Genomic DNA, 25,579 nt, shown 5'->3' on the forward strand with positions numbered 1-25,579 from the left:
GTTGAGGGACAAAGACTGAGGCATGGAACCACTGGAAAGCCCTAGATTCTTCTTCCTTTTTTTTTTTTTTTTTTTGTAGAGTTAGGGTCTTGCTATGTTGCCCAGGGTCTTGAACTCCTGGGCTCAAGTGATCCACTTGTCTTGCCTCCCAAAGTGCTGGGATTACAGCCGTGAGCCATTGCATCTGGCCAGCCCTAGATTCTTGATGTATCCTCTTTACCCAGCCCTTCTTTTTCCCTACCCACCCTCTGGTCTAGACCCCACCAGAAAGCCCAATGCAGTGTGACTTCTCACCATTCCCCCAACACCCAGATACGAAAGCACAAAATGCCAATGTACCTTTCCTTCTGAGGCTGCCATGTTCAGCTGAGGGAGGATGGGAAGGTGGAGAGGATCCTGGGGGCTGCAGCCTTTTCCTGGCTCTGGGTCTCCTTATCTTTGCTCTCTGCGAGGTCATAAGCCGTGTTCATAGTGAGCAGAAGGGGATTCTTCTTCAAGCCATGGACCCAAGAATGGACAGCCCAAGGGGATCTTCACCCCTCCCAACTTCTGGGAGAGCTGCTGGAACAGAGCAAGCCAAACATTCACACAGCCATGTCCAGATACCCTGTCCTGGGTCCTTATGCATCTGGGAGTCCACTGTATCCATTCGTCCCTTGGGCTCAGTCACGTGCACTTGGGCTTCCTCAACAGACAATAGACTGCTGGGGTGGGAGGGTGAGGAGGAGAGCTGGAGTCCCCCGCGCCTGGGTAGGTCCTGGTGCCCTGAATCCCGCTCATTCTGCCCTTGGCCACCTCCAGCTCCGCCGGGTCTTAAATACTCCTCCGCCCGCTAAGCCCTGAGTCCCGCCTCCCACGAAGCAGGGTCCAATCCGGCCCTGAGGGCCCCCTGGCTTGAGGACCTTCTCCGGTCTGGCGAGAGCTGCGGCTTGGAGAGGGAGAGTCTCTATGTCAGGCGTTTCTGCAGACATCCTTGGCCGGATCTGATCGCTGGCTCTGGGGTGGCTGTGGAAATGTGTAGAGATTAGAGAGAGAGAATCCGAAAGGCAAGCGCACTCCGACACTCAACACCCGCTATTTACCCCTCCTTAGACTTTTCACTTAGACTTTTCACTTAGACTTTTCACTAAGGGGGGGACAGGACGTAGCGCCCAGATAAGACTTCTGCGGAACAATAGGAGGAATTGAAGAGGGGAGACCCACCCTCACTGCATCCCACCCCCCCTCCCCGGGCTTTGGGGTCATGGACTGGGGGACCAGAGGATCATGGGGGGGGGGGTGCCGAAGATTCTTGCGAATGGAGGGGGGGATCATGGCAAACAGCAGGATTCTGGACTTAGAACCTTTATATTTATTTAGGAACCATAGGGACACATGAGGGGGGTGGCTGACTGCTTTGCACTTAGTTTGACCAATATGTGCTTTTGAATGCCTACTTTGTGAACAGCATTTGTTTTTGTTTGTTTGTTTGTTTTTTGTTCTTTTTGAGATGTAGTCTGGCTCTGTCGCCCAGGCTTGAATGCAGTGGCTCCATCTCGGTTCACTGCAACCTCCACCTCCTGGGTTCAAGCGATTATCCTGCTTCAGCCTCCCGAGTAGCTGGGATTACAGGAACCTGCCACCATGCCCAGCTAATTTTTGTATATTTTAGTAGAGACAGGGTTTCACCATGTTGGTCAGGCTGGTCTCAAACTCCTGACCTCAGGTGATCCACCTGCCTCGGCCTCAAAGTGCTGGGATTACAGGCGTGAGCCATTTCGCCTGGCCTGTGAAAAGCATTTGAATGTGATAAATGGTGCTTCAGTTTTTTTGGTTCCTAAGAAAAAAATATCCTGTGGGTTCAGTATTTCCCCTGAGGCCCTGAACTAGGCCCAGCCACTCCTCACAGAGGTATGGGTGCTGGTTCTGTCATTATCCCTCTCCAATACATGTGGCTGCATTCCATGTCAGTAGGACATGAAACTGCTTTTTGGAGCCAGCTGTGCCCCATGAAGATGTGGGTCTGGGTAAGGTTCAGGATGGGCGCTGAACTTTTTTGCTCTGGCTGGGAGAATGTAGTGGCTCAGGGAAGGACCAGTGACCCAAGAGGAACCAGCCTCTCTCCCCGCCCAAGGTGCCGATGAGGAAAGGAACCGGGAGTTAAGTGAAAAGTCTAAGGAGGGGCAAATAGCGGGTGTTGAGTGTCGGAGTGCGCTTGCCTTTCGGATTCTCTCTCTCTAATCTCTACACATTTCCACAGCCACCCCAGAGCCAGCGATCAGATCCGGCCAAGGATGTCTGCAGAAACGCCTAACATAGAGACTCTCCCTTTCCAAGCCGCGGCTCTCGCCAGACCGGAGAAGGTCCTCAAGCCAGGGGGCCCTCAGGGCCGGATTGGACCCTGCTTCGTGGGAGGCGGGACTCAGGGCTTAGCGGGCGGAGGAGTATTTAAGACCCGGCGGAGCTGGAGGTGGCCAAGGGCAGAATGAGCGGGATTCAGGGCACCAGGACCTACCCAGGCGCGGGGGACACCTCTGATCTTAAGTACCCCTTGGGAACCAGGCTCAGGGAAGCTCTCACCGAGGCTCGGTTCCATCAGCTCTTCGGGGGCGAAGAGCAGGAACCGGAGCTACCTGCAGAGCGCCGCTTTCCCTGGCTCTTCGGGCTGTGGAGGCTGCGGGCTCGCGCTTGTTCCGGGACGGGGGCGTGGCGCCTGCTGCTGGCTCGGCTGCCCGCGCTGCACTGGCTGCCCTATTACCGCTGGCGGGCCTGGCTGCTCGGAGATGCGGTGGCCGGAGTGACCGTGGGCATCGTGCACGTGCCCCAGGGTGAGAGGCCCTAACAGCGGCCTGTCGGGAGCACAAGCTCTAGAGGGCTTCCGGGAGGAGGCGTAGGAAGCTGGGAATCCGGGAGCAGATGGTGGGTTCATGCCATTGAGGGTGAGAGAGAGGGATCTGAGGCCAAGTTTGAGGTAAGGACTGTGGAGCTCCATCAGATCCCCACCCCCACCTCCCCTCATCTGCGCAATCCTGCGAGAAGCCTTAGACAGGTTCTGGCTCAGAGAACTGGAGAGAGGCACAACACCTGGCCCCCAGGACTTGGCCACAGCGTCCCTGACCTTGTCTGCCCCATGACCGCCCACTGAGGCCCATTAACCCCTCAGTTCCCTCATGAGGCATGATTTAGCATCCTTGATGCCAGTCCCTAAGAGTCTGGGAAGTGCATTTAAGTCCTGGAGGTTGGACAAGGCCCCCTCCCCACAGCACACCTTTCCATCCACTTTTATCCCAGGCATGACTTTTGCTCTCCTGGCCTCCGTGCCCCCGGTGTTTGGACTCTACACTTCTTTCTTCCCCGTCCTCATCTATAGCTTGCTAGGTACTGGGAGACACCTGTCCACAGGTGAGTGACCAGGGACTTCCAATGACTCTTCTTCCCTATGGGGTGAAAATGGACAGGGGCTGTTATTTCCCTTCTTCCTAATTTTCCTCTTCACCTCTCCTACCTTCACCTCCCTCCTTGCCCAATCCTGCCAGGAAACTGACCTAGGCAATGCTTGCTAGAGTGGGTGCAAAGAGGTGGGAGTTTACCTGAACTTTTTTCCCCTATGAAATTTGGTTAAAATGAACATCTCAGGGACTTGGAAGTGGAAGAATAGGTGCATGGTCCCCCAAAGGGGCACGCAGTAGGCAGAGAATCTGCAGGAGGGAGCAGTTTTTGCCGGCTAGCGTAGCTCTTCGCGCCCCACAGTCTTGACGGGGCAGCAGCCTTCTTGGGAGAGCGGAGTCTGGCAGCAGGATCTCGGACCCAGGGCGTGGACCCTGAGCTGTTTCCCTGCCCAGGGCTGCACAGCTGGTGATGTCTGCATTTGTCCCCCGGAGGCAGGAACTTTCGCCATACTCAGCCTCATGACAGGCTCTGCCGTCGAGCGGCTGGTGTCGGAACCCCTCGTGGGGAACCTGAGCGGAATCGAGAAGGAGCAGCTGGACGCTCAGCGGGTTGGGGTAGCCGCGGCCGTGGCCTTCGGGAGCGGGGCGTTGATGGTGAGGGAGGACCCGGGGAGGATCCCGGGGGATCCCTGCTGAGAGGCCGGGGAAATTGGGCCGGGGAAGAGGGAGGGACCAGCTTTCGGCTTGGGTTCGGGAGGGCGGAGGTGTGCGGGGTTGGTTTGCTCCTCCTCTAGATGGTGACAGCGCGTCTTCTCCCCCGCAGCTGGGGATGTTCGTGCTGCAGCTCGGCGTCTTGTCCACCTTTTTGTCCGAGCCTGTGGTCAAGGCGCTGACCAGCGGGGCCGCGCTGCACGTGCTCGTATCCCAGCTGCCGAGCCTCTTGGGGTTGTCCCTCCCGCGCCAGATCGGCTGCTTCTCTCTCTTCAAGGTGGGGGTGGGAGAAGAAAGGAGAAGGGGCTTCTAGAGGTCCCGGGAATAGGGAAACTCGAAAAGGGAGGAAGGACGGAGGGTGGAGGGGTAGTATGTGACAAGGGCGCAGGAAAGGGGGTTGGAGCCACGTGGCCGAACGAGGGCGCTGAGGAGGTGTAAGCCCTGGTGGCACTGGGGAGAGAAGGCCTCGCTCTGGGGGGCCCGCGCCGGGGCGCACGAACCCTGGCACGGGGCCCTCTGCTCATCGCCCCTGCCCTCAGACGCTGGCCGCCGTGCTGACTGCGCTGCCCCGGAGCAGTCCGGCCGAACTGACCATCTCCGCGCTCAGCCTGGCGCTGCTCGTGCCGGTCAAGGAATTGAACGTGAGATTCCGAGACCGGCTACCCGTGCCGATCCCGGGGGAAGTCGTCTTGGTGAGGATAGCCGTGTGCGCCGGCCCCCCTGCCGGCGCAGACCCTGCAGTCCTGTGGGAACTGGCCGCTGCCGCCCCCTGGTGGAGTGCAGAGAGGCCACGGAACAGAGGGTCGGCTCACACTCACTTTCCCTGGCCTCCTGCAGAAGGACGCTTTGACCTTCCACAGCCCCCCTCGACACTGTCCCACGTCTCTCACGGAGCACCCCTTACACCTCTTGGAGTTCCTTCTGCCATGCTACAGCGCTCCCTTGAGGTCTTGCTGGTCACAGCACCTTCTTTGACATCCGTCCTCACCAGGGTCCTTCCCTGTAATTCACAGTGCATCTCCCTCTCCATCCTCCACCGACATTTCTCTCTCTCCCCCACTAAATAAACGTTCCGCGTCTCCACAGATGCCAGTATATCACTAGATATCATCCAGCTTCCCTCTTTGGAAGGCTCAGTGGCATCTCTTCATATCCACCATCCTTCGCAGAAGCCTCCTCTTACTTCCGTGGCTCCAGCGCTCTGTGGCCTCAGGCATACGTCATCCCTCTTTCCCAGCTCTACACTACAAATCAGTTGTCAGGCCCCCATCCCAAACACATCCCCGCTCCCCCAGGTGCTGGGCTTCTGCAACCAGCTAGGCCTGCATTATGGTCCTCTCTCATGGTCAGCCCCTTCTAGCTTCTGCCAGGAACCCCATCTCTTCCCATGCCTTCATTTTGCTCTCTTTCTCAGGTGCTTCTGGCCTCCGTACTCTGCTTCACCTCTTCTCTGGACACAAGATACCATGTCCAGATAGTGGGGCTGTTGCCTGGAGGGTAAGACAGAATGAAAAGATGCCAGCTTTCTCTTCTCCCACCTCTCCCACCCAACACTTCCTCTTATCTCCACCCCCCATTTTCTCTGCCTTCCTTATCTCACTGAAGCACCCAACCCCTCCTCACCATGGATCCCTCCCTCTCCAGATTTCCCCAACCCCTCCTCCCCAACGTGGCTGAGCTGCCTAGGATTCTGGCTGACTCGCTGCCCATTGCACTGGTTACTTTTGCGGTGTCTGCCTCCCTGGCCTCCATCTATGCAGACAAGTATAGCTACACTATTGACTCCAACCAGGTGGGACTCTGACCGTGGACCCAACCCTCTCATTTGACTTCCCACCATGCCTTTGTCTCTCCCACTTCATCTCACTGCATCCCTTCAGGAGCTCCTGGCACATGGTGCCTCCAACCTCATCTCCTCCCTCTTCTCTTGCTTTCCCAACTCGGCTACGCTGGCCACCACCAGTCTACTGGTGGATGCTGGTGGGAAAACACAGGTAAGAGGGCATCCTTGGATGAGGAGAAAGGATGGGCCATCCAGGCAAGGTGGCAGTGGTGGAGAAACAGGTGGAAGATGGTTAGATACTCAGGTGGCACCTATATAGAGAAGACTGGGGATCTGTGAGAAAGGGTGACTGAGGGGATGGAATTATAGATAGGAGAGATGGAAGATAACAGTGTTGCAGTAAGACCTTTGTAGGCTCTAAGCACTGAAAAAGTTTATGGTGCCCCAGGTGTGGTTCAAAATAAAAACACAAAACTATAAAATAAACTTAAGAGATAAAATTCTTATTTTTTTCACACAATGACATTGTCTTTTAAAAGGAATATCACATATCAAAGTCTCCCCCTAATATTTTTGGTTTCCCTTACTTTGCTGGTGCCCTAAGCACGTATAGCCTGCTTATAGGGTAACCCAACAGTGGCTTTTAAGGTGGAGGTGGGCTGCAAAACTGGGGAACTTGAACAGACATCTACAGGGATACTGGTGAATAATGGGTATTTAATTAATTGGGGGGAGGGGGAGGGTTAGATGTGAACGGCAGAATATTAAGAAGGGGGTTGTGTGGAAGGAGATTTGGGAGAAGGGAGACTTCCGAGGAAGATTAGGCAGAGTGGGCAGGGAGACCAGCTCTCGTGGGGGTGGGAGGCTCCCTTCCTTTTTTGCTCCTGTTCCTCCTTCCCTCTAGCTGGCAGGCCTCTTCTCCTGCATAGTGGTCCTGTCGGTGCTGCTGTGGCTGGGGCCCTTCTTTTACTATCTGCCCAAGGTAAGGAGCAGAGGAGGCATGAGCATGGCTGGGAGGGGTGGCTGTATTCCAGGACATCAAGGTAGTCAGCCCACCTCCTCTGCCTCAAGGCTGTCCTGGCTTGCATCAACATCTCCAGCATGCGCCAGATGTTCTGCCAGATGTAGGAACTTCCACAACTATGGCACATCAGCCGAGTGGACTTTGTGAGAAATGCCATTACCCGCAGATTGCCGCCTCTCATCTTGTTAGCATCCCCAGCCTCTGCCCTGAACCAAACCTAATCGTCCTGGTCTTAAGCTCTGCAACCCACCCACTCCCCTAACAAACATAACTCCTAATACGCTTTACTCACAGGCAAGGGAAAGGATGGGGTTTGAACCCCTTTGACCTGAATATGTGTAACTTCCCAACTGGTGCAGGTCATTACATGTGGTGTGTGTCCCATTGAATCAACCCTGTTCTTTCCCTCTGTCATGCTTTCTACTTCTTCCTGGGTCATCTCTCCCCATCACTTGCCTTGGTAGTCACTGCCCTGGATCTCTTTCCCCAGCAGTGATGGCCTGGGTTTTCTTTTGGGCAATCCACCCCTATCCCTGTCCTGCAGGCTGTGTGGATGGTCACCTGGGTGGCTGTAGTGACCCTGAGTGTGGATTTGGGCCTGGCTGTGGGTGTGGTCTTCTCCATGATGACTGTGGTCTGCCGCACCCGGAGGTGGGCATAGAGATGAGTGGAGTTGAGGTCGGGGCAGGGGAAGAGAATGAGGTGCTTGGGGTGACTCTCCAGCCAGGCCAGGCTAAGCTGGAAATCTGGCCCCACCTTCTTCCCTAGGGTGCAGTGCCTGGCACTTGGACAGGCTGAGGGGACAGAGCTCTACAGACCACTCAAAGGAAGCCACAAGGTGGGTGGGCTTCCCTTCTCAAAGGAAGGGAAGATTAGCCCCAGACGTTTCTCTGATCCTTTGACCTCTTAGCTCCTCCAGGTCCCGGGGCTCTGCATCCTGAGCTATCCAACACCACTGTACTTTGGGACCCGTGGGCAGTTTCGCCGCAACCTAGAGTGGCACCTGGGGCTCGGAGAAGGAGAAAAGGTGAAGGAACTTGGTTTAGGAGGAATGTGGATCCTCCAGGAGTGGGAGGCAGGTGGGTGTTCTGAGGGGAATCCTTGTGCTCAAGGGGTGCATGTTCATGCTGTGTCTCGGCAGTGGTGACTGCCCTTCTTTACTCATAGGAGACTTTAAAGCCAGATGGCCCAACGGTTGCAGGTGAGATGGGGTGACAAGAAGGAAGATTTGGGTATGTTGCATGGTGGCACCTGGGTACTCCTGTCTTCTCCCACTCTAGTTGCTGAGCCTGACAGGGTGGTGGTCCTAGACTTCAGTGGTGTCACCTTTGCAGATGCTGCTGGGGCCAGAGAAGTGGTGCAGGTGAGGGAGAGGGTAGGTTGAGGAGAAATCCCTTAGCATCTCACTCATACCCTCTGATCTAGGACTTAACCCCTTTGCCCCATCCCTGCAGCTGGCCAGCCGATGTCGAGATGCTAGGATCGGCCTCCTCCTGGCTCAGGGTAATGGTGAGATGTGTGGAGAAGAGCGGGGCCCAGTGCCTGGGCAATGACTGGACACGTGCGGGAGGGAAAAGGACCCAGTGTGGACTTAGGGTCTCAGAGCCTGACACCCTCCCCACATAGCCTCGGTGCTGGGGACACTGACCCGGGCAGGACTCCTGGACAGGGTGACCCCAGATCAGCTGTTTGTGAGTGTGCAGGATGCAGCTGCTTATGCCCTGGGGAGCCTGGTAAGGGGCAGTAGCACCAGGAGCGGGAGCCGGGAGGCACTGGGCTGCGGCAAGTGAGGCAGAGGTAAGTGGCTGGAGACCCAGGGAGAGGGGTTTGGGAAAGGGTCTGTGGAGGAAGATCAAGAAGAAAAGGGTGGGGACGGAATGAATAGTAGATTGAAGACCAACTCAGGGAGCCCGGGCTGAGCTATGGGTGAGGAACTGAAGAACTCAGATCCCTAAGTGGGTGGGGTACCCCGAGAGGACTGCCACATTTCATCAAGGAAGATGGGTGCCTAATCTATTCCTGACATGTCTCCTCTCTTCTCCAGGAGCTCACTGACCCAAAGATTTGCACAGTGTGGGTCTGACCTCATCATGTGGAGTGCAGAGGGCCCCAATGACATGTGTGTGATGAGGACCATGACCCTTGAACCCCCTTACCTAACGTGACTAATAAAATGAAGCTGAGAGCTTTGGAATCCATGAAGTGAGTCTAGGTGTTTGCACAGGGACTCTGGCGCCCCTTCTTTTGTGCCCACAGCATTGCAGAGACACAACTAAGAATGGCTTTCACCGACCACCAGCCCTCACCCCAGCCCCAGAGCCACAAGTTCTCTCTGTGGGGGTGGGGCTGGAGCAGGTACAGAGTACTGGATCTGAAGATGCAGATGAGGGGCACAGTCTTGGGATTATGTGTTGGGGAACTTCCCCACCCCCTCAGTCCCAAGATGAGAGGACAGTGTTTCCACCTTAGGTTCTTAGAGTCCCTCTGGGCTCTTTGGCACTTGGAAAGTGATCCCCCCATTTCCTGCCCCATGAGAATGGGCAGGGGGAGGACTCGGCACTGGCTGTGGGAGAGGTTATGGCTCCACCAGGCCTCTGGGCACTGGAAAAAGGAGGGGTGTCACCAGGACAACCCCTATTGGGCATCAGGTTCTGAAAAGGAAGAGTGAGGAACTAGAGGCTCAGGGACAGCCAGTAGAGTGCTCACAGGGTGTTGGAGTTTGTTGGAAATTCCTGGCAGGGACAAGGAGGCAGGCCCAGCCTGACAGTCAGAAATCCCCAGCGGGCCATCACTGGGAAGTCATGCACTGCAGCCGGTGTTTGAAGAAGAGCAGCCGGTGTTTGGCCATCTGGCTCTCGTCCAGTGATCCTGGGTAACGGTACCGGGCATAAGTCGCTGCCCCGGCATCCCTTGATGTCCAAGGCAGCTTCAATTTGGATGCATGATCCACCACGACGTCGGAGCAGGAGCCAACCCGAAGGGAACCAAGCCCATCCAAGAAGAATTCTGGGGGTGGAGGGGAGTACACAGTGAGGGGTCCTGAGGGTGCAGAAGGCCGACTGGTAAGGGGGAACTCTCAAATTTAGGGTGTGGAAAGTGTGTGTGCAAAGGCTTGTTTCTAAGGACTTTGAGCATGTAAATCAACTCCCTGGTTCTCAGTTTTACTCTTGTGTAAATGGAGTCAGTACATTTGGGCTTTGAAAATGGAAAAACCTACCCCCACTCCCAGAGGTTAAATATACGCCAGATGAGTTGCACCGACTGTAGTCTGAACTAGGGGAAGCGCTGGGAGTAGAGTAGGGGTGGCGGGAACAGTGATGGGGAAGCTTATGGGGACCCAGAGGCTGTGCTGGGAATGGAGTTCAATATGGTACATGTATACATATGTAACAAACCTGCACGTTGTGCACATGTACCCTAGAACTTAAAGTATAATAAAAATATATATATATATTAAAAAAAAAAGAGTATGCGGGGCTGGGAGAGGGTGGGAGCTGTCTCTCGCCCAGGTGCTGGTCTTGGTAAATCACTGCAGAACTGTTCTAGGGTTCCCGGTGGCGGCTGGGCGCGGGTGCATCCTAGGAGGAGAGGCGGGTGACGGTGCGCCAGCTCCCCGTGGGGCTCCTGCCAGGGTCGACCGGGAGGGGGCGCCACTCACCCAGATGAGCCACGCGGCTGAGGCGGGGGTCGAAACCGACCTCGCGCACCTTGTCAGTCCGCGCCAGGAAGAAGTTAACCACGCCGTCGGTGACCACGCAGCCTGGGAAGCCGATGAGCTCGTGGTGGAAGCCGCGCCTTTGCCGGAGGCAGTTCCCGAGGCCTGGGGCGCCGGGCTCCACGCTCAGCAGCTGCCGGTAAGTGGTGGCAAAGCCGGAGATCTCGCGCACCGCGCCCCCCACCTGCGGGGAGAGGAAGGTTGGTTCCAGGCCGGCCTGGGATAAGGGACCCGAAGGGGTCAAGGTCTGCGCTCCGGTGCCTTCGGGGGTACCCCTGCCCCATTCTCTTCCGCTTCACCCCTGCAGGACCCAGACATTTCCCAGGCCCCACTTCGTGGTCCTCTCTTTGTCCCAGGGCTGGTCGTTCCTGGCCGCAGCGCCCCCGCTGTGGCCTTAGCCTGTTCAAGGCCCTTCTCCACCCCCACATCCTGCGGCCCCTGCCTTACCAGGTCCAGCGGCGTCCGCTCCAGCACGTCCACAAGCCTCTCCAGCCGCGTCCGCGCCGTGAAGACGAAGTCGTCGTCCACCCATAGCACGTACTTGGTGGTTACTTGGGACACGGCCAGGTTCCGGCCTGCGAACCAGCCCTGGCAGAAAGGTGTGTGTGGTTGGGGAGGCTGCAGAAATAGGACATGGCCCTCTGTCACCTTTCTTTCTCTCCCCCGACCCTTCTCAGCTTGTATCCTTCTCCAGACTTTTGAGTGCTTTCAAAAGGCCAGGAGCTAGGTAAAAAAAATGCAGATCCCCACAGAGGTTCCAAGTCAGTGGTCTTGGAATGCGTTTAATTTCTGTGTGCATTTATTTATTCATTCATCAGCTATTTTATTGAATGCCATTAGGCACTAAGCACCATTCTAAGAATTCAGAGAGAATTTCCTGCTCCCACGAAGCTTACATTCCAGGAATCCTCATGCTTAACAGGCACCCCATGATTCTGAGGCAGGTGGTCCTCGAATCACTACCCTGGAGGCTGCAGATTGAGGGCACACCCCCTGCGGGAGTCCTCTGGCCTGCCGTTCAGCCTGCTAGCTGCACACCTTGCCGAAGGGCATGAGATAGTGTTCCACGTAGGGGCCACTAACGCGCTCTGGCTTGTCGCTGTCGTCAGCGATGACCACGGTAACCGTTGGGTAGAAGCGGCGGATACTGGTGATGAGAGCCCGTAGCCGATCATAACGGAGGAAGGTCTTGGTGGCAATCGTGACTAGAGCACTGATGTTGTACTGGGCTGAGATTGGGGGCACAGGGTTGGGTGCAGACAAGGAGAGTTGGGAGAGGGGAACAGGTAGAGATCCCCTCCCAGGACTGCCCTCTCCCAACTTGCTCCCCACCAAGGCTGGATCTAATATGTTCCTGCCCCTACCAGCCTCACCTCCCTGGGGTAGAGACCCAGGTGGGTACAGCCGAGGGTTGGGCGGGTGTCTTATGCGGATAGTGAAAGCAGCCTCATGTCCCTCGGTGGAGAACCGGACTGGGAAGAAAGGACATGGCATTTGACCCTGAAGGGTGGGATAACATTCTGTTTTCAGCCAATCAATATTTAAGTGCCTACTCTGTGTCCCACCTTTCTAGGCCTTGGTGGACAAGAACACAAGGTTCTTACCTTCATGGAACTTACATTCTAATGGGTAGGAAAAAAACAATAAAGAAAATTTTAAGGAAAAGCTAACCTTTATTGAGCACTTACTATGTGCCAGACCGGTTAAAAAATTACCTTAAATATATGCACTCATTTTATCCTCATGATAGCCCTATTAAGTAGATTCCTACAACAGAAAAAGAAGCTGAGACACAGAAAAGTAACTTGCCACATTTACACAACTATTAAGCAACAAAACTGAGAGCAACCTAGTCAGTCTGGTGCCAGGCTAAGTAAATTAAAAAATTCAGATACTGGTAAGTATTGAGTGGAAAATAAGACAAACAAGTAATGTGATAGTGAAGAGGAGACATTTGAGCTGAGATCTAAATGACAAGAAGGAGCCAGTCTGCAAAAATCTGGGGAAGAGCATTCCAGGCTGAGAAAACAGAAAGTGCAAAGGCCCTAAGGTCGAAGCAAACTTCGTGCAACAAACCAGCTTTGGGGGGAAGCAAGGAGGGCTTTTAGGCCTCTTTTGCTGGAAGAGAAATGGGAACTCAGGAAAGTAAAGGCCTTTGCCCTCTAGTAAGGGGTGGGTTGGGAATATAGTCTTCTAACTCCTTAGACAGGTCTCTTCCTGGGGCCCCCACAGTTGGCCTAAAGGGGAGACACACCCAAGGCTCAGGTTTCCCTCTGGCCTGCTCCAGCCCCAGATGAACAAAGGCCCCCTTTCTCCCTCTGGCCCTGCTGGTCCAGTTGAAGCAGCCATTGTGTGGCTGGACAGCTCTTGCCATAGCCCAGATGCCTCCCATGCCCTCTGCCATTTGCCCACTCCAGCTTTTCTGGTTCTTCTCTGTTTGCCCAGCCTGCCCCTCTCTCCACCCAGGCCTTGCACCTGTGTCTGCTGTGTTGGTCTGGTAACTTCGGCTGCTGTAAGTGACTAGTTGTAGTTGCCTGTTGAGTTGGTCCAGCCCTGGGCTGATAAGGGTGAGATCTGCCTGCCCCTCTCCAGTGAGAGTAACTCCAGTCACTTCCCCTGCCACGTCCCAGGTGCCTAGGGAGGCAGTCAGGTTCACCTAGGAGGGGATTGGAGAGTGCAGGGTTAGGCCCCAGACCCACTTCTTGCCTCCCTGATTCGCCCATCCTTCCCTTAGTAGCCTTGCCTCCCTCCCAGCATTCTTGATGCCTACTTGGCTTCCTTGCCTTCTTGTTTTCTCTCACCTGGTATACCTCCTGACCAGAAGCTGCCTGAAGGCTCAGCCCTAGGAGAAAGGAGTGGGGGGATCAGAATCACACAGGCAGCCCTGAATTCTTTCTCATTTTCTCTCCCTGCTGTCACCACACACAATAGAGAACTTTCCACCTATTCTTCTTATTGAGGCCTCAGCAGGGCACACTGTATAACATAGCCTACAGTGACTGATTTTTGAGCCCGTCCCATCAAAGCTTGCCCTATGGCCTGCCCTGACCACCACCTAACCAACGGTTAGTCAGCAAAGAATAGATTCTTTCCCCCAAAACTCCCCAGTTACAGTCTTCTGAAATTCCTAGAGTCCCTTCCGTCCTCACTTCCCACCTCCTAAGCCCCCTTTTGAGCTTAAGTCCCCCGTTCATCAGAGGTTCCCACCTCCTATTCCAATCATCTCCCATTCTTCCCCACCTAACCTTGGGCTCTGCCACCCCCACTGTGGCTGAGGTCATCCTCTGGGACACTCCTCCCTACCTGGCACCAAGATGCTCCTGAGGGGCTGAACTTCCACACCCTGTAGGGGGTACTGGAGCGGGGAGTTGGCAGGGGCTATGAGCAGCTGGTCAGCTGGGGACTGGCTCCTGGCAGTGGAGGAAGGAGAGGACAGAGCAGAGTCGCGGGGAGAGGGTCTCTCCCTCCCGGCACAATCACTGCTCTCCCCCTGTGGAGTCATGCGCTTCTTTCAAGCTGGTACCTCGACAGAAAGGCCTGGAACGCCTGCTCTCTTGTGGCAGAGGCAGCCCTCAGCTCTCCAGGGTCAAAGGCCTTGGTGAGGTCAATAGCTCGGACTTGTTTCTGGAAGGGGAGGGGGAGGCCCCCCCCACTGGACTCACAACTGCAGTTGTTCCAAGCCAGCAGCCTGAAGGGGGTAGTGACGGTCATCAGAGCCCAGCTACACAGCTCCATTCATCCCATAAATACTGACACAGCACCCCACACTTTGGCCCTGCAGTTCTGTCTATCTAGGATCTGTCCCCTTAAATGCTGCCCTTCAAATAGTCCTCGGGAGGGGGACCAAGGATTGGATGACCTATCCCCTAAATCTGGATTTTAGAGTTGTAGGATAGGGCCAATTACCAGGATTTCAGGAGCTGCCTACCCACCAACCAGGACCCCACCTGGAGTCTCGTCTCATACCTGAATCAGGACCTCAGGGAGTCTTTCAGGGCCCTCCCTTGACTGCACAACCTCCCACGCCCATCCCCATCCTCGTCCCCATGGCAAGGTTCAGGGAGAACAGATTTTCCCCAGCCCAAGCCTCAGCAGCCTCCCACTTCCACCTCCCACTTCACTCCACACAACCCATTAGGAGAATGCAGGCATCCGAGCCCAGCAGTGGAGGAAACAAAAGCCCCCAGACCACCCCCAGCGAGCGCCGCGCTGCGCCGCCGCGGTCAGCACTCACCCCACTACTTGCTCCTTGATCCTGACCGGGATGTGTGCGTAGCGGGGCTCAGGAGCAAGATCTGGCAGCTCGGGCCTGCGGGGGCTTTGCGGGGGCGCCCACGGCGCAAGAGGTGCCCGGAGGCCGGGCGCGTCCCGGGTGCTCGCGTACAGAAGCCCCAGCGAGGCGCAGGCGAGCAGAAGGACCAGAGCGCACAGGGCCCGGCGGCCCAGCCACATCCTAGGTGGGGGTAGGGTGGGGAGTGAGAAAGGGAGGGAAGAAGGGAGGGCAAGGGATGGGGCCCTTGGCCCCCGCGTCCTCAGAGGCTCCTGCCGGCTCCCAAGAGCCCTCTTCACTCCACACATCGCGCTAGGGTTTGCACTGCCAGCCGCGGTTTTCCCGGTACCCCTCCCCTCACTTCCCAGGCCCCAAGGTCTCCCGGCCTCCTTTCTTCTCGCCCTCTCCTGCATCTCGGTTTCCTCTCACACCCGAGGCCTGGCATCTTAATTCTGAAGATATTTGGATGCCGCGGTTTCGACGCGGCCGTGCGTGAGCGGAAAAGCCCCGCTCTATTAGGGCAGTGGCAGTCCCCAAGCCCGCCGCCCGCCCTGGCCGGCGCGCCCCCGACTCCTCAGTCCGAGCATCACCTGGGCCGGGGTGGGCTGCGGAGGGCGGCTCCACACCTAGCCTGTCAGGAAAAAATGCAGAATCACGCCCGTGCTGGCGGGCGCCCCCGGCGGAGGTGACCCGATGAGTGGCCTCGGGAAGCGGCGCGGGGGACAGGGTGGACCGGGAAGCGCACCTTCTCCCGCCTCCTCCCGCCTCCTGCTCCTCCCCTCAACCCCCGCCTCCTCCCTGCCCCCCCCGCCCCGGGCACTGACCTGTCTAACGCTCTAAGGCAGCGGCAAAATTTCGGTCCGGGCTGTGCCGGGCTCTCGGCCCCAGCCTGAGGGTCCTCATGGGGCTGGGGGCTGCCCAATGGGGGAGCTGGGCATGAGCCTGAGGGTGTGGGGGACCCTCCTGCCTCTGGAGCGCGCCCGACCCCTCCCGCCTTGGAATTCCCGGGGCTTTTGTGGAGCGCGGCGCGGTGGTGGTTCTGGGCGTTTCCTGCCCGGGGGCGGTTGGCGGGGCACGAGGACCAAGTTAAGAGTCTGTTGCACCCCAGCCCCGGGGCAAAGCCGGGGATCCCTGGCTCCGCGTCCCACTGGCAGTGCGGGGAGGGCTCTCGCCGCCGCCCGGCTCTTCGCACCGCAGCGCAGCGCGGCTCAGCTCCCGGCTGGTTGCGGCTGCTTCGACTCCGCGCGGGGAATGCGAGCGCCCCGGCGCCTTCTAGTGGGCGAGGAGGAAACTGCGGGGGCGCGGAGCAAACGCGGGAAGGTCCTCGCTCACAGTCCCCAGTCCTTGGCCTCCAAACCCTGGCATCTCAACCGCCTGCTCCCAAGACCATCCATTCCGTTGCCTGCTCGTTCTGAGCTTGTAGGCAAGGATGGGCAAATAAGGGCGTTGGGAGGAGGTAGGGCGGGGGCGCGCTAAAACTCACGTCAAGTTTGAATGTTAGGGTGAAGATAAAGGAAACAACCCTTGGGAAATAAATGCTCTGCCTGGCTAACAAAGACTGATGCACAGCCTCTCTCTCCCCCTCCTCCCCCGCCCTGCCCCCCATTATTTAACAGACACTCAAGAGATACACACTGGGTAATTCAAGGCCCTATTTCCCCGAACTGCCGCTTGGTGCAACCTTGCAGGAGGAAGGGAACCCCAGAGAGGCCAGATTGGCGGTAGTTCTGCTTGCAAGACTTAGGTCATAGCCTGATACCTCACATTGCTGAGAATCGGAGTTCTGTGGCTCCATGGTTCTAATAAAAGATGCATCAAGATTCAATAGGAAAAAAAGATGTAATAAGAAATATAGAACATAATGAAAATATGTGTGTGTGTGTGATGGATTATTGAATGAATGAATTTTATACAAATAAATGACTAATCAGCTGGGGGGAAAGTGGAATCTCTACCCTTCTTACACCAAAATTCCAAATGTATTAAATATTTTAATATTAAAGGTGAAATCATAAAAGTAGTGAAAGAAATCATGAAGTGATTACAAGCAGTGGCTCATGCTTGTAATCCCAGCACTTTGGGAGGCTGAGGCGATAGGAGACCAGGAGTTCGAGACCAGCCTGGGCAACATGGTGAGACCCCCGTCTCTACAAAAAATTTAAAAATTAGCCCAGCAAGGTGGCTCACACCTGTAGTCCAACTACTTAGGAGGCTGAAGTGGGAAGATTGCTTGAGCTTGGGAAGTTGAAGCTGCAGTGAGCTGAGATGGTGCCATGGCACTGTAGCCTGGGTGACAGAGTGAGACTCTGTCTCAAAAAAAGATATCATGGAATTTTTGTTTTGTTTATGATCTTGGAGTAGGGAAGAGATCTCTAAGCCAGATGTAAAGGGAAATATTAATAAATCTGACTATATGAAAAACTTGAGTGAATAAATTAACATACACTAAATTTGAGAGAGAAATGACAAACCGTGAAAAAATATTTGTAACATATAAGACAGGTATACTTTATCTGGTTGGTGCCCCCAGCGGAGATGACCAGGAATGAATTATGAACCATTGAAAACATAGGAATCCATGACTCCACACTGATAATACATAGATAATTAATTAATTAATTAATTAAATGAATGAAGGAGAAGGGAGAATGCTAATTAATAAATGTGGAGGGAGCTGATGGAGTTGGAAAATAACTATTTTGCAACCATCAGAGTAAAAGTTGGTTTGGGCAAGAATTACCAATGAATGCTAATTCTAGGGGGAAAGTTTGACAGAAGCAGGGTATGTATGTAGCTTAAAGTATCTCCCCATAGTTGGCTTATTTGTTGCAAGAGGAAAAATTGTAACTGCACAGTAGGAAAACCAGACAGCACCTTGACTTGGTGGCCAAAATTAACATCATCAATGAGGGACAGAAGAATATCATGTGCCTCCAGAAATGCTCCCTGGAGAAAGCATGACATCATTTATGTAGTGATCTGGCTGGGAATACATAACTTGATTTTAAATACAAAGAAACAGACAGACCCCAAGTAAGGAATATTTTCTCTGTATAAAAGAAACTTGGGCTGGGCACGGTGGCTCATGCCTGTAATCCCAGCACTTGGGGAGGCCGAAGTGGGTGGATCACTTGAGGTCAGGAGTTCGAGACCAGTCCGGCCAACATGGTGAAACCCTGTCTCTACCAAAAATATAAAAATTAGCCAGGCATAGTGACGTGTGCCTGTAATCCCAGCTACTCTGGAGTCTGAGGCAGGAGAATCGCTTGAACGCTAGAACCCAGAGGTGGACATTGCAGTGAGGCAAGATTGCACCACTGCACTTCAGCCTGAGTGACAGAGTGAGACTCTGTCACAAGAAAAAAAAAAAAAAGAAACAATACAAAAATTAGCCAGGCATAAGCTGGGCATGGTGGCTCACACCTGTAGTCCCAGCTACTTGGGAGGCTGAGGCATGAGAACCACTTGAACTTGGGAGGCAAAGGTTGCAGGGAGCCAATATTTCGCCACTGCACTCCAGTCTGGGTGACAGAGCAAGACTCTGTCTCAAAAAAAAAAAAAAAAAAAAAAGAAAAAGGAAAAGAAAAAGAAACTGGCTAGTAGTTTTTAAAAATGTCGGTCATGAAAGACAAAGAATGAGGAACAGCTCCAGATTAAAGGAGACTAGAGAGACATGACAACTCAATGCAATATGTGATCCTAGATTAAAAATGATACAACAGACATTTTGGGGGACTATTTAAAAAATTGGGGCCAGGTGAGCTTGTTCATGCCTGTAATCTCAGCACTTTGGGAGGCCAAAGTAGGAGGATCGCTTGAGATCAGGCCTTTGAGACCAGCCTGGGCAATATAATGAGATTTCATCTCTACAGAAATTTATTTTTATTTTTATTTTTTGTAGAGATGGAGTCTTGCTATGCTGCCCAGGTTGGTCTCCAGCTTCTAGCCTCAAGCAATCCTTCTGCCTGGGCCTCCTAAAGTTTTGGGATCACAGATGTGAGCCACCTAGCTGGGCTACAAAAACTTTTTTAAAAATTAGCCAGGTGTGGCAGCACGTGGCTGTAGTACCAGCTACTTGGGAGGCTGAGGTGGGAGGATTGCTTGAGCCCAGGAGTTTGAGGCTGCAGTGAGCTATGATTGCACCACTGCACTCCAGCTTGGGTAACAGAGCAAGAACCTATCTTTTTTTTTCTAAAAAAAAAAAAATTGGAATATGGAAAGTTGATCAGATAAAAGTTGTTTTATCTTTGTTAAAAGATAAATGGTAAATATTAAATTTCCCAAAGTTGATAACTGTGGATATATAATAAAATATCCCTGTTCTTAGAGAATATGATCTAAAGTGTTAAAGGGTAAAGTGGAAGGATGTCTGCAATCTACTCTCAAATTGTTCAGAAAAAATAAATAATAGTAATGTGTATGTGATACATTTATATAGTATATATGTGTGGTATATATAATGTATAATTTATATTTTATTGTTAATTTGATAATTATTAATCACATTATTTATTATAAATTATATAGAATTATGTATAGAGAGGAAATGATAAAATGTGACCAAATGTGAAAAATTAGTGAAGCCGAATAAATGATATGTGGGAGTGCTCTGTATTATTCTTTAAATATCTAAGTTTGAAATTATTTCAAAGTAAAAATTAAAAAGAAAAAAATCACTCCTTTATTTACTTTAGTTGAAAGTGAGTGTTGGCCAGGTGCGGTGGCTTATGCCTGTAATCTCAGCGCTTCGGAAGGCGGAGGCGGGTGGATCATCTGAGCTCAGGAGTTCGACACCAGCCTGGCCAACATGGTAAAGCCCAGTCTCTACTAAAAACACGAAAATTAGCTGGGCGTGGTGGCTGGCGCCTATAATCCCAGCTACTCCAGAGGCTGAGGCAGGAGAATGGCTTGAACCCAGGAGGTGGAGGTTGCAGTGAGCCGAGATCACGCCATTGCACTCCAGCCTGGGTGACAAGAGCAAGACTCCGTCTTGAAAACAAACAAAAAAGAAAATGAATGTCTATTTAATAATTTGGTGACAGTACTGAGAAATTGTTTTAGCATGTAACTGTCACGCTTTCTAAAAATGAAAAACTAAAGTTTTTTCATAATGAAATATTAATAATTAAAACTTTCTAATAGAACTTCATATTAGTTCTTGTATCTCAGCATTTTATTCTATGATGGTGATATTTAGCCTCAGCTGAATACCGAAATACTGATTTTAATTCTCTCTCTCTGTTTCTCATGTTTTGTAGACATTAAGACTTTTTTTTTTTTTTTTTTTTTTGAGATTTGAGTCTCTGTTGCCCAGGCTGAGGGGCAGTGGTGTGATCTTGGCTCACTGAAGCCTCCACCTCCTGGGCTCAAGCCCACCTCGGCCTCCAAGTAGTGGAACTACAGGTGCTCACCAACACGCCCGGCTGATTTTTTACTTAGTGTATTTAGTTGTCATGTCTTTTTGTTTCCTCATCTTTGAGGATATTAAACATACTTACAGTGGGCCCTCTGGGTTCACGAAGTGCAGTTCTGCCACCTGCTGATCAAAAATATTTGGAAAAAAATAACAATATAACAATTGAAAATAATACAAATTTTAAAGTGTAACAACGATTTGCACAGCATTTACATTGTATTAGGTATAAAGAAACTAGAGATGATTTAAAGTATAGAAGAGTATGTACATAGATTATATATAAATAATATACCATATCATATAAGGAACTTAAGCATTCTGGGATTTTGGTACCTGCAAGAGTCTTGGAACCAATCCTCTGCAGATAATTGAGAAATGAGGGATGACTATATTTAATTTTTTTTCTCCAGTTGGTCTGTTATTTCTATTTACTTTAGAATAAATTCTCTTGTGTATTAAGCTTTTTATCTTTCGTGATGTTAATTTTCATGAAGAGCTTTGAAATTTTAGTTTGCTAGCTTGTTTTTTGTGTGTGAATTTCTTGTACATGTGTGTGTCCTTGTTAGGGTTCATTATAGCTGACAGAAACATGTAGATGACAGGGGTTTATTTCTTGGTATTAGGGGGCTTACAATGTGATTTGGGGGCTGGTTTTTTTTAATGCCATGGGTGATAGTGCTTCCCCAGGCTTTTGGAAATATGTGGGGCCATTTTGGGTTGTCATAATAGCTGGGCCAGCTGCCAGCAATTGGTGGGCAGGTGTCAGCTGAGCTAAATGTCCTACAATGAACAGAACAAGCCTATGCAACAAAGACTTGCCCTTCCCTAGACACCGATAGAAACTCAATGGAGAAGCACTGCTTTAGGCAGAACTTCTAGAAACAGCTCCCTGCCTCCAGAATCACACAACTCTGTTGGTATCAGCAAAACTGGGGTCACAACTGCAGCAAGCTCTCTCTCTCTCTCTTTTAATATGGAGTCTCACTGTGTTGCCTAGGCTGGAGTGCAGTGGTGTGATCTCGGCTCACTGCAACCTCCGCCTCCTGGGTTCAAGTGATTCTCCTGCCTCAGCCTCCCAAGTAGCTGGGATTACAGGCGCCTGCCACCATGTCCAGCTAATTTTTTGTATTTTTAGTAGAGATGGGGTTTCACCATGTTGGCCAGGCTGGTCTTGAACTCCTGACCTCAAATGATCCACCTGCTTCGGCCTCCCAAAGTGCTGGTATTACAGGCATGAGCCACCATGCCCGGTGCAGCAAGCTTTCAAAACCAGGAAGCTACTACTAGCTGAGGAACCCCAATGCCTCTGCCACAATTTACATGAGAAAAGCAGACACCTTCCACTCAAGGTCCTCCCCCGTTCTCCCATTTAAGCCCTATTCCAATTCAGATTTCTCAAGTGTGCACGTGATTGACACAAGGAATGCTAGCTCAGAGGGAGTTCAGAAAATGCAGTTTTTCATACTCCAGCAGAGTCAGATTCATTAGGAAAAGATTGTAATGGGTGCTAAATATGCCAGTCCACTTTGGAGTTGTAAGTTTCCCTCTCTCCCCACTGCATCCCTTCATGTTAAGTGGTGCCAAGCCTGTCTCCACAGCCCAGAATTTACATTTGACAGGCAGGGGGATTACATTAAAAAAAAAAAAAATCCAGGCCGGGCGCGGTGGCTCACGCTTGTAATCCCAGCACTTTGGGAGGCTGAGGCGGGCGGATCACGAGGTCAGGAGATGGAGACCATAGTGAAACCCCGTCTCTACTAAAAGTACAAAAAAATTAGCGGGGCGTGGTGGCGGGCGCCTGTAGTCCCAGCTACTCAGAGAGGCTGAGGCAGGAGAATGGCATGAACCCAGGAGGCGGAGGTTGCATGAGCCGAGATCGCACCACTGCACTCCAGGCTGGGCGACAGAGCGAGACTCCGTCTCAAAACAAACAAACAAACAAACAAAAAATCCAGATTGTTTGTTGCTTGATCCTATCCCCAGCCAGCTGCAGGCAAAGTCCAATTCTTCATGGCAGCCTAGAGGGCTGGGGACAGAGCTGGGCTAGCCCTGTCCTCTCTGCTCTTCTCAATCACTCTAGGCAAGTGGCTCTGAATGGATGGATGGAGCCCAGCTAGCAGTCACAACGTTATACAGCCCCCTGTCATGCATCAGAACATCCAGTGAGTTCTCCAAAAGACGTGGGCTCCTGGCAGGTGCTGTTTCTTGTCCTGTGGCCCAGCAGACCTGTGACTTAAGCCCCCAGCTGTTATCTTTCCCTTAACAATTCAAAGGATGCTTATTTTGTTTATTGAACATGGCTTGTCTTCTTAATACATATTTGGGATATATTATCTGTCATTTTAATTTGATCTGTTTGGAGTAAAGGAAGAATTTTCCCTTGAATTTACTCAATCATTTTGATGGAAGTGACCCTACAAATTGTCTACTTATAAACTTTTTTTTAAAACAGGAAAGAAATTATACTATACACGTGGAACCCCATACTGCTTTTTTACATGACACATATATCTTGGAGGTTTTTTTTTATAAGAGCACATGAAAATATGTCTCATTTAAAATTTGCATATTACTACATCAAATGAATATATTAATTAACACTTCCTTTTCATGGCAAACAGTGCTGCAATAAACATACTTGGTGAAATGTTATAAATATGCCCGATCTATTTAAACTGAATGCCAATTATTATGTCATTGTTCTTTAATTTAGATTTTTTGCTTAGATTACAGCAAAGACCAAGTTCAAAGACGTCAATCAGAAGAGGCAACCAAGGAAACTGTGAGCCAGTTAATGCTTGCCATACACACATTTATTTGCACTCAACAAGTTAATAAAAATCAGTGTATTGCTCAATTAGCTAGCAATGAGAACTAACAAAAGGGAAGCCCCATTCTACTTTAGTGCCAGGATTTGGTCAGCTTTTCTTGGCTGTTTTCATCGAAGTATTCTTTTGCTCATGGATTTTGTTTACCCTAACCAGCACAAGGGAGTCGTAAAGACCTCATGACTTACATGAAATTGTCCAGTTACTCCAGAGAGATGCAGGGACAGTAGTGCTCTTGTCCTCCAGTGTTTGGTGGCAGGCTGGGATTTTTATGCTAGCTTGGGCTTTGGGTGTTTTAGACATGCCTTACATTCTATTGGTTCAATATTATATGATACTTCTGTGAAAGGAAAATAAATCTTGGGGCCCCCCAAATCACTAAGTTAAAGGACAAAATCAAGCTGGGAACTGCATAGGGCAAAACCTGCCTCCCATTCTATTCAAAGTCACCCCCTGCTCACTGAGATAAATGCATATCTGATTGCCTCCTTTTGAGAGGCTAATCAGAAATTCAAATGAATACAACCATTTGCCTCTTATCTACCTGTGACCTGGAAGCTCCCTCCCCGCTTTGAGTTGTCCAGCCTTTCCAGACTGAACTAATGTTCGTCTTGCATATGTTGATTGATGTCTCATGTCTCCCTAAAATGTATAAAACCAAACTGCTCTGACCACCTTGGGGACATGTCATCAGGACTTCCTCAGGCTGTGCCACAGGCATGTGTCCTCAACCTTGGCAAAATAAACTTCAAAATTAACTGAGACCTGTTTCAGATTTTTGGGGTTCACATTTTGGTAACCATGGGGGGATTCTGAGTGGAGATGCCCCTGACCTTTGACAAATCTCCTATTAATGCTTGGGACCAGCATGAGCTAACTTCATGGCTCTGGCTCAAACCAATAGGACAATTTGCTGAGGTCTAAGAGCACCCCCTCCAGAAAATCCCTGATCTCCCTAAATTTGGTTGAAGTCTAAAGTTTATTTTGCTGTGTGACTCCTCTTATTTTTTGGAGTTTTACTGCTTCCAACAAGGAAGGCAAGATTTCCTGTTTCCATGACGATGGAAGGCAGGCGACTCCTTTATAGAGTTTCAGCTCGCTTCCAACAGGGAAGGTGAGTTTTTTTTCTGGCTTCTAAAACAGTAGAGAGCAGTCTACAGCCTGAGACTCATCCCTAGGTAAGTAACTGAATTGGGGATTGTCGTGGCTAAAGTGAAAATTAACAACCAGCTGGTCTTAATTTCTCCTTACCATTAGAGCACTAAGTGATCACATAAATTTACCTATTTTGTAGGTAAAATTGTTTGTTTGTTTCTGTTTTTGTTGTTGTTTCGGTCTTTTTCCCATTGGGTTTGGTCAACTCTATCTGACTTGATCAAATACAAAGGAAGTTCCAAATTATGGGGAACAAGTCCTCTGAACTGCTTAAATTCCCACACACACAAAAAAGGTGGTGTGGTGGGGAGAAAAATGGTCAGCAAAAGAAAAAAAAGGAGGAAAGATTTTTGATTTTGACTACAAAAGGGGCTTTATTTACATAACAAGGCCACCTTTTGCTAGCCAGGCCAAAGTGAAAGCAATGGCTGTCACCCCATGCTACAGTTCGATAGCTAAGTTCCTGCTTTCTTTTTTCCACCACGACAGCCTGGGTTTTTCTTCCTAAATCAAGCCCTTTCTGGTTTGATACTTGGTACTTCTGAAATAGCAGCAATTTGTTCTAGCTGAAATATGATAATGATACAGGAGGTAGAAAGAGATTATTTAGGCAGATAGTGAGGGCAAAAGAGTCCTCGGCAGAGCTTCCCCTCTAACAGTAAGCAGTCCCCCAAAATCATTTTTTTCCCCTAAAACAGAGAAGCCTGAAAAATCGAGCTGCAAACATAGATAAGCAAGCTGGAAGCTTGCACGGGGGAATGCTGGCAGCTGTGTCAATAGAAAAGGGCTACCTGGGGACCAAGCATGTCCAACATGGAGGCTCCATCTTCCCTTTTTTGTTAGCATGTGTACAGTAAGAAAGAAATGGGTAACATGGCACAGCTCAGGCAGATAACCCATCTGCATAATAAAATTTTAGGAGGCTGGGCATGGTAGCTCACACCTGTAATCCCAGCATTTTGGGAGGCTGAAGTAGGAGGATCACTTGAGTGCAGGAGTTTGAGACAAGCCTGGGCAACATGGCAAAACCTGTCTCCACTAAAAATGCAAAAAATGAGCCGGGCATGGTGGTGCATGCCTGTAGTCCCAGCTACTCAACAGGCTGAGGAGGGAGGATCACCTGAGCCCAGGAAGTCGAAGCTGCAGTGAGCCGAGATTGCACCTGGTTAACTAGAGTGAGACCCAGTCTCAAAAAAATAAAATAAAATAAAGATTGGGATGGAGGCTACCAGAGATTCGTGCCCTATTCAAATGGCACACCTGGTCCTAACCAGTTTTTTGCACTCTACGTAAATCAGACACCGCCTCC

The 25,579-nt window shown here is 51.3% G+C and overlaps 1 protein-coding gene and 1 pseudogene across 11 annotated transcripts; one reads left to right on the forward strand and one right to left on the reverse strand.

Annotated features, from left to right (window-relative positions):
- Positions 1-79: 79 nt before the first annotated feature.
- On the forward strand, positions 80-9,695 carry SLC26A10P (Solute carrier family 26 member 10; annotated as a pseudogene). The gene is made up of 17 exons (XR_010135780.1): positions 80-2,807; positions 3,271-3,381; positions 3,865-4,022; positions 4,192-4,356; positions 4,619-4,771; positions 5,494-5,576; positions 5,724-5,871; positions 5,960-6,073; positions 6,767-6,844; positions 6,934-7,029; positions 7,431-7,537; positions 7,655-7,724; positions 7,797-7,913; positions 8,054-8,087; positions 8,167-8,249; positions 8,341-8,389; positions 8,513-9,695. The product of XR_010135780.1 is annotated as a Solute carrier family 26 member 10 (transcript).
- On the reverse strand, positions 6,340-16,127 carry B4GALNT1 (beta-1,4-N-acetyl-galactosaminyltransferase 1). Of its 10 annotated transcripts, XM_024256906.3 has the most exons (12): positions 15,696-15,739; positions 15,462-15,502; positions 14,836-15,054; positions 14,125-14,289; positions 13,905-14,011; positions 13,403-13,443; positions 13,077-13,257; positions 11,975-12,073; positions 11,640-11,830; positions 11,049-11,219; positions 10,545-10,785; positions 8,993-9,892 (listed from the first exon to the last, which is right to left on the reverse strand). In XM_024256906.3, the coding sequence occupies exons 3-12, from the start codon at positions 15,051-15,053 to the stop codon at positions 9,675-9,677; spliced, it is 1,632 nt and encodes a 543-aa protein (XP_024112674.1). In that variant the 5' UTR covers position 15,054; positions 15,462-15,502; positions 15,696-15,739; the 3' UTR covers positions 8,993-9,674. The 10 variants fall into 10 exon arrangements, with proteins under 10 accessions (XP_054384126.1, XP_054384124.1, XP_063568248.1 ...); XM_054528149.2 differs by lacking the exon at positions 15,462-15,502 and having other exon boundaries at positions 6,344-9,892; positions 11,049-11,189; positions 15,696-16,127; XM_054528146.2 differs by having other exon boundaries at positions 14,836-15,502; positions 15,696-15,762.
- Between the last annotated feature and the right edge of the window lie 9,452 nt (positions 16,128-25,579).

Source organism: Pongo abelii, chromosome 10 (assembly GCF_028885655.2).
Source record: "Pongo abelii isolate AG06213 chromosome 10, NHGRI_mPonAbe1-v2.0_pri, whole genome shotgun sequence".
NCBI classification, from domain to species: Eukaryota; Metazoa; Chordata; class Mammalia; order Primates; family Hominidae; genus Pongo; species Pongo abelii.

What these genes read in the sequence shown, in the direction of transcription:
- B4GALNT1 (XM_054528146.2), bottom strand. Translation starts at nt 15,284, where the DNA reads ATGCAGGAGAGGGCGAGAAGAAAGGAGGCCGGGAGACCTTGGGGCCTG. An exon ending in TGGGTCTCTACCCCAGGGAG is followed by an intron (nt 11,831 to 11,974) that starts GTGAGGCTGGTA and finishes CCCCAATCTCAG; the next exon opens with CCCAGTACAACATCAGTGCT. An exon ending in ATCTCATGCCCTTCGGCAAG is followed by an intron (nt 11,220 to 11,639) that starts GTGTGCAGCTAG and finishes CTATTTCTGCAG; the next exon opens with CCTCCCCAACCACACACACC.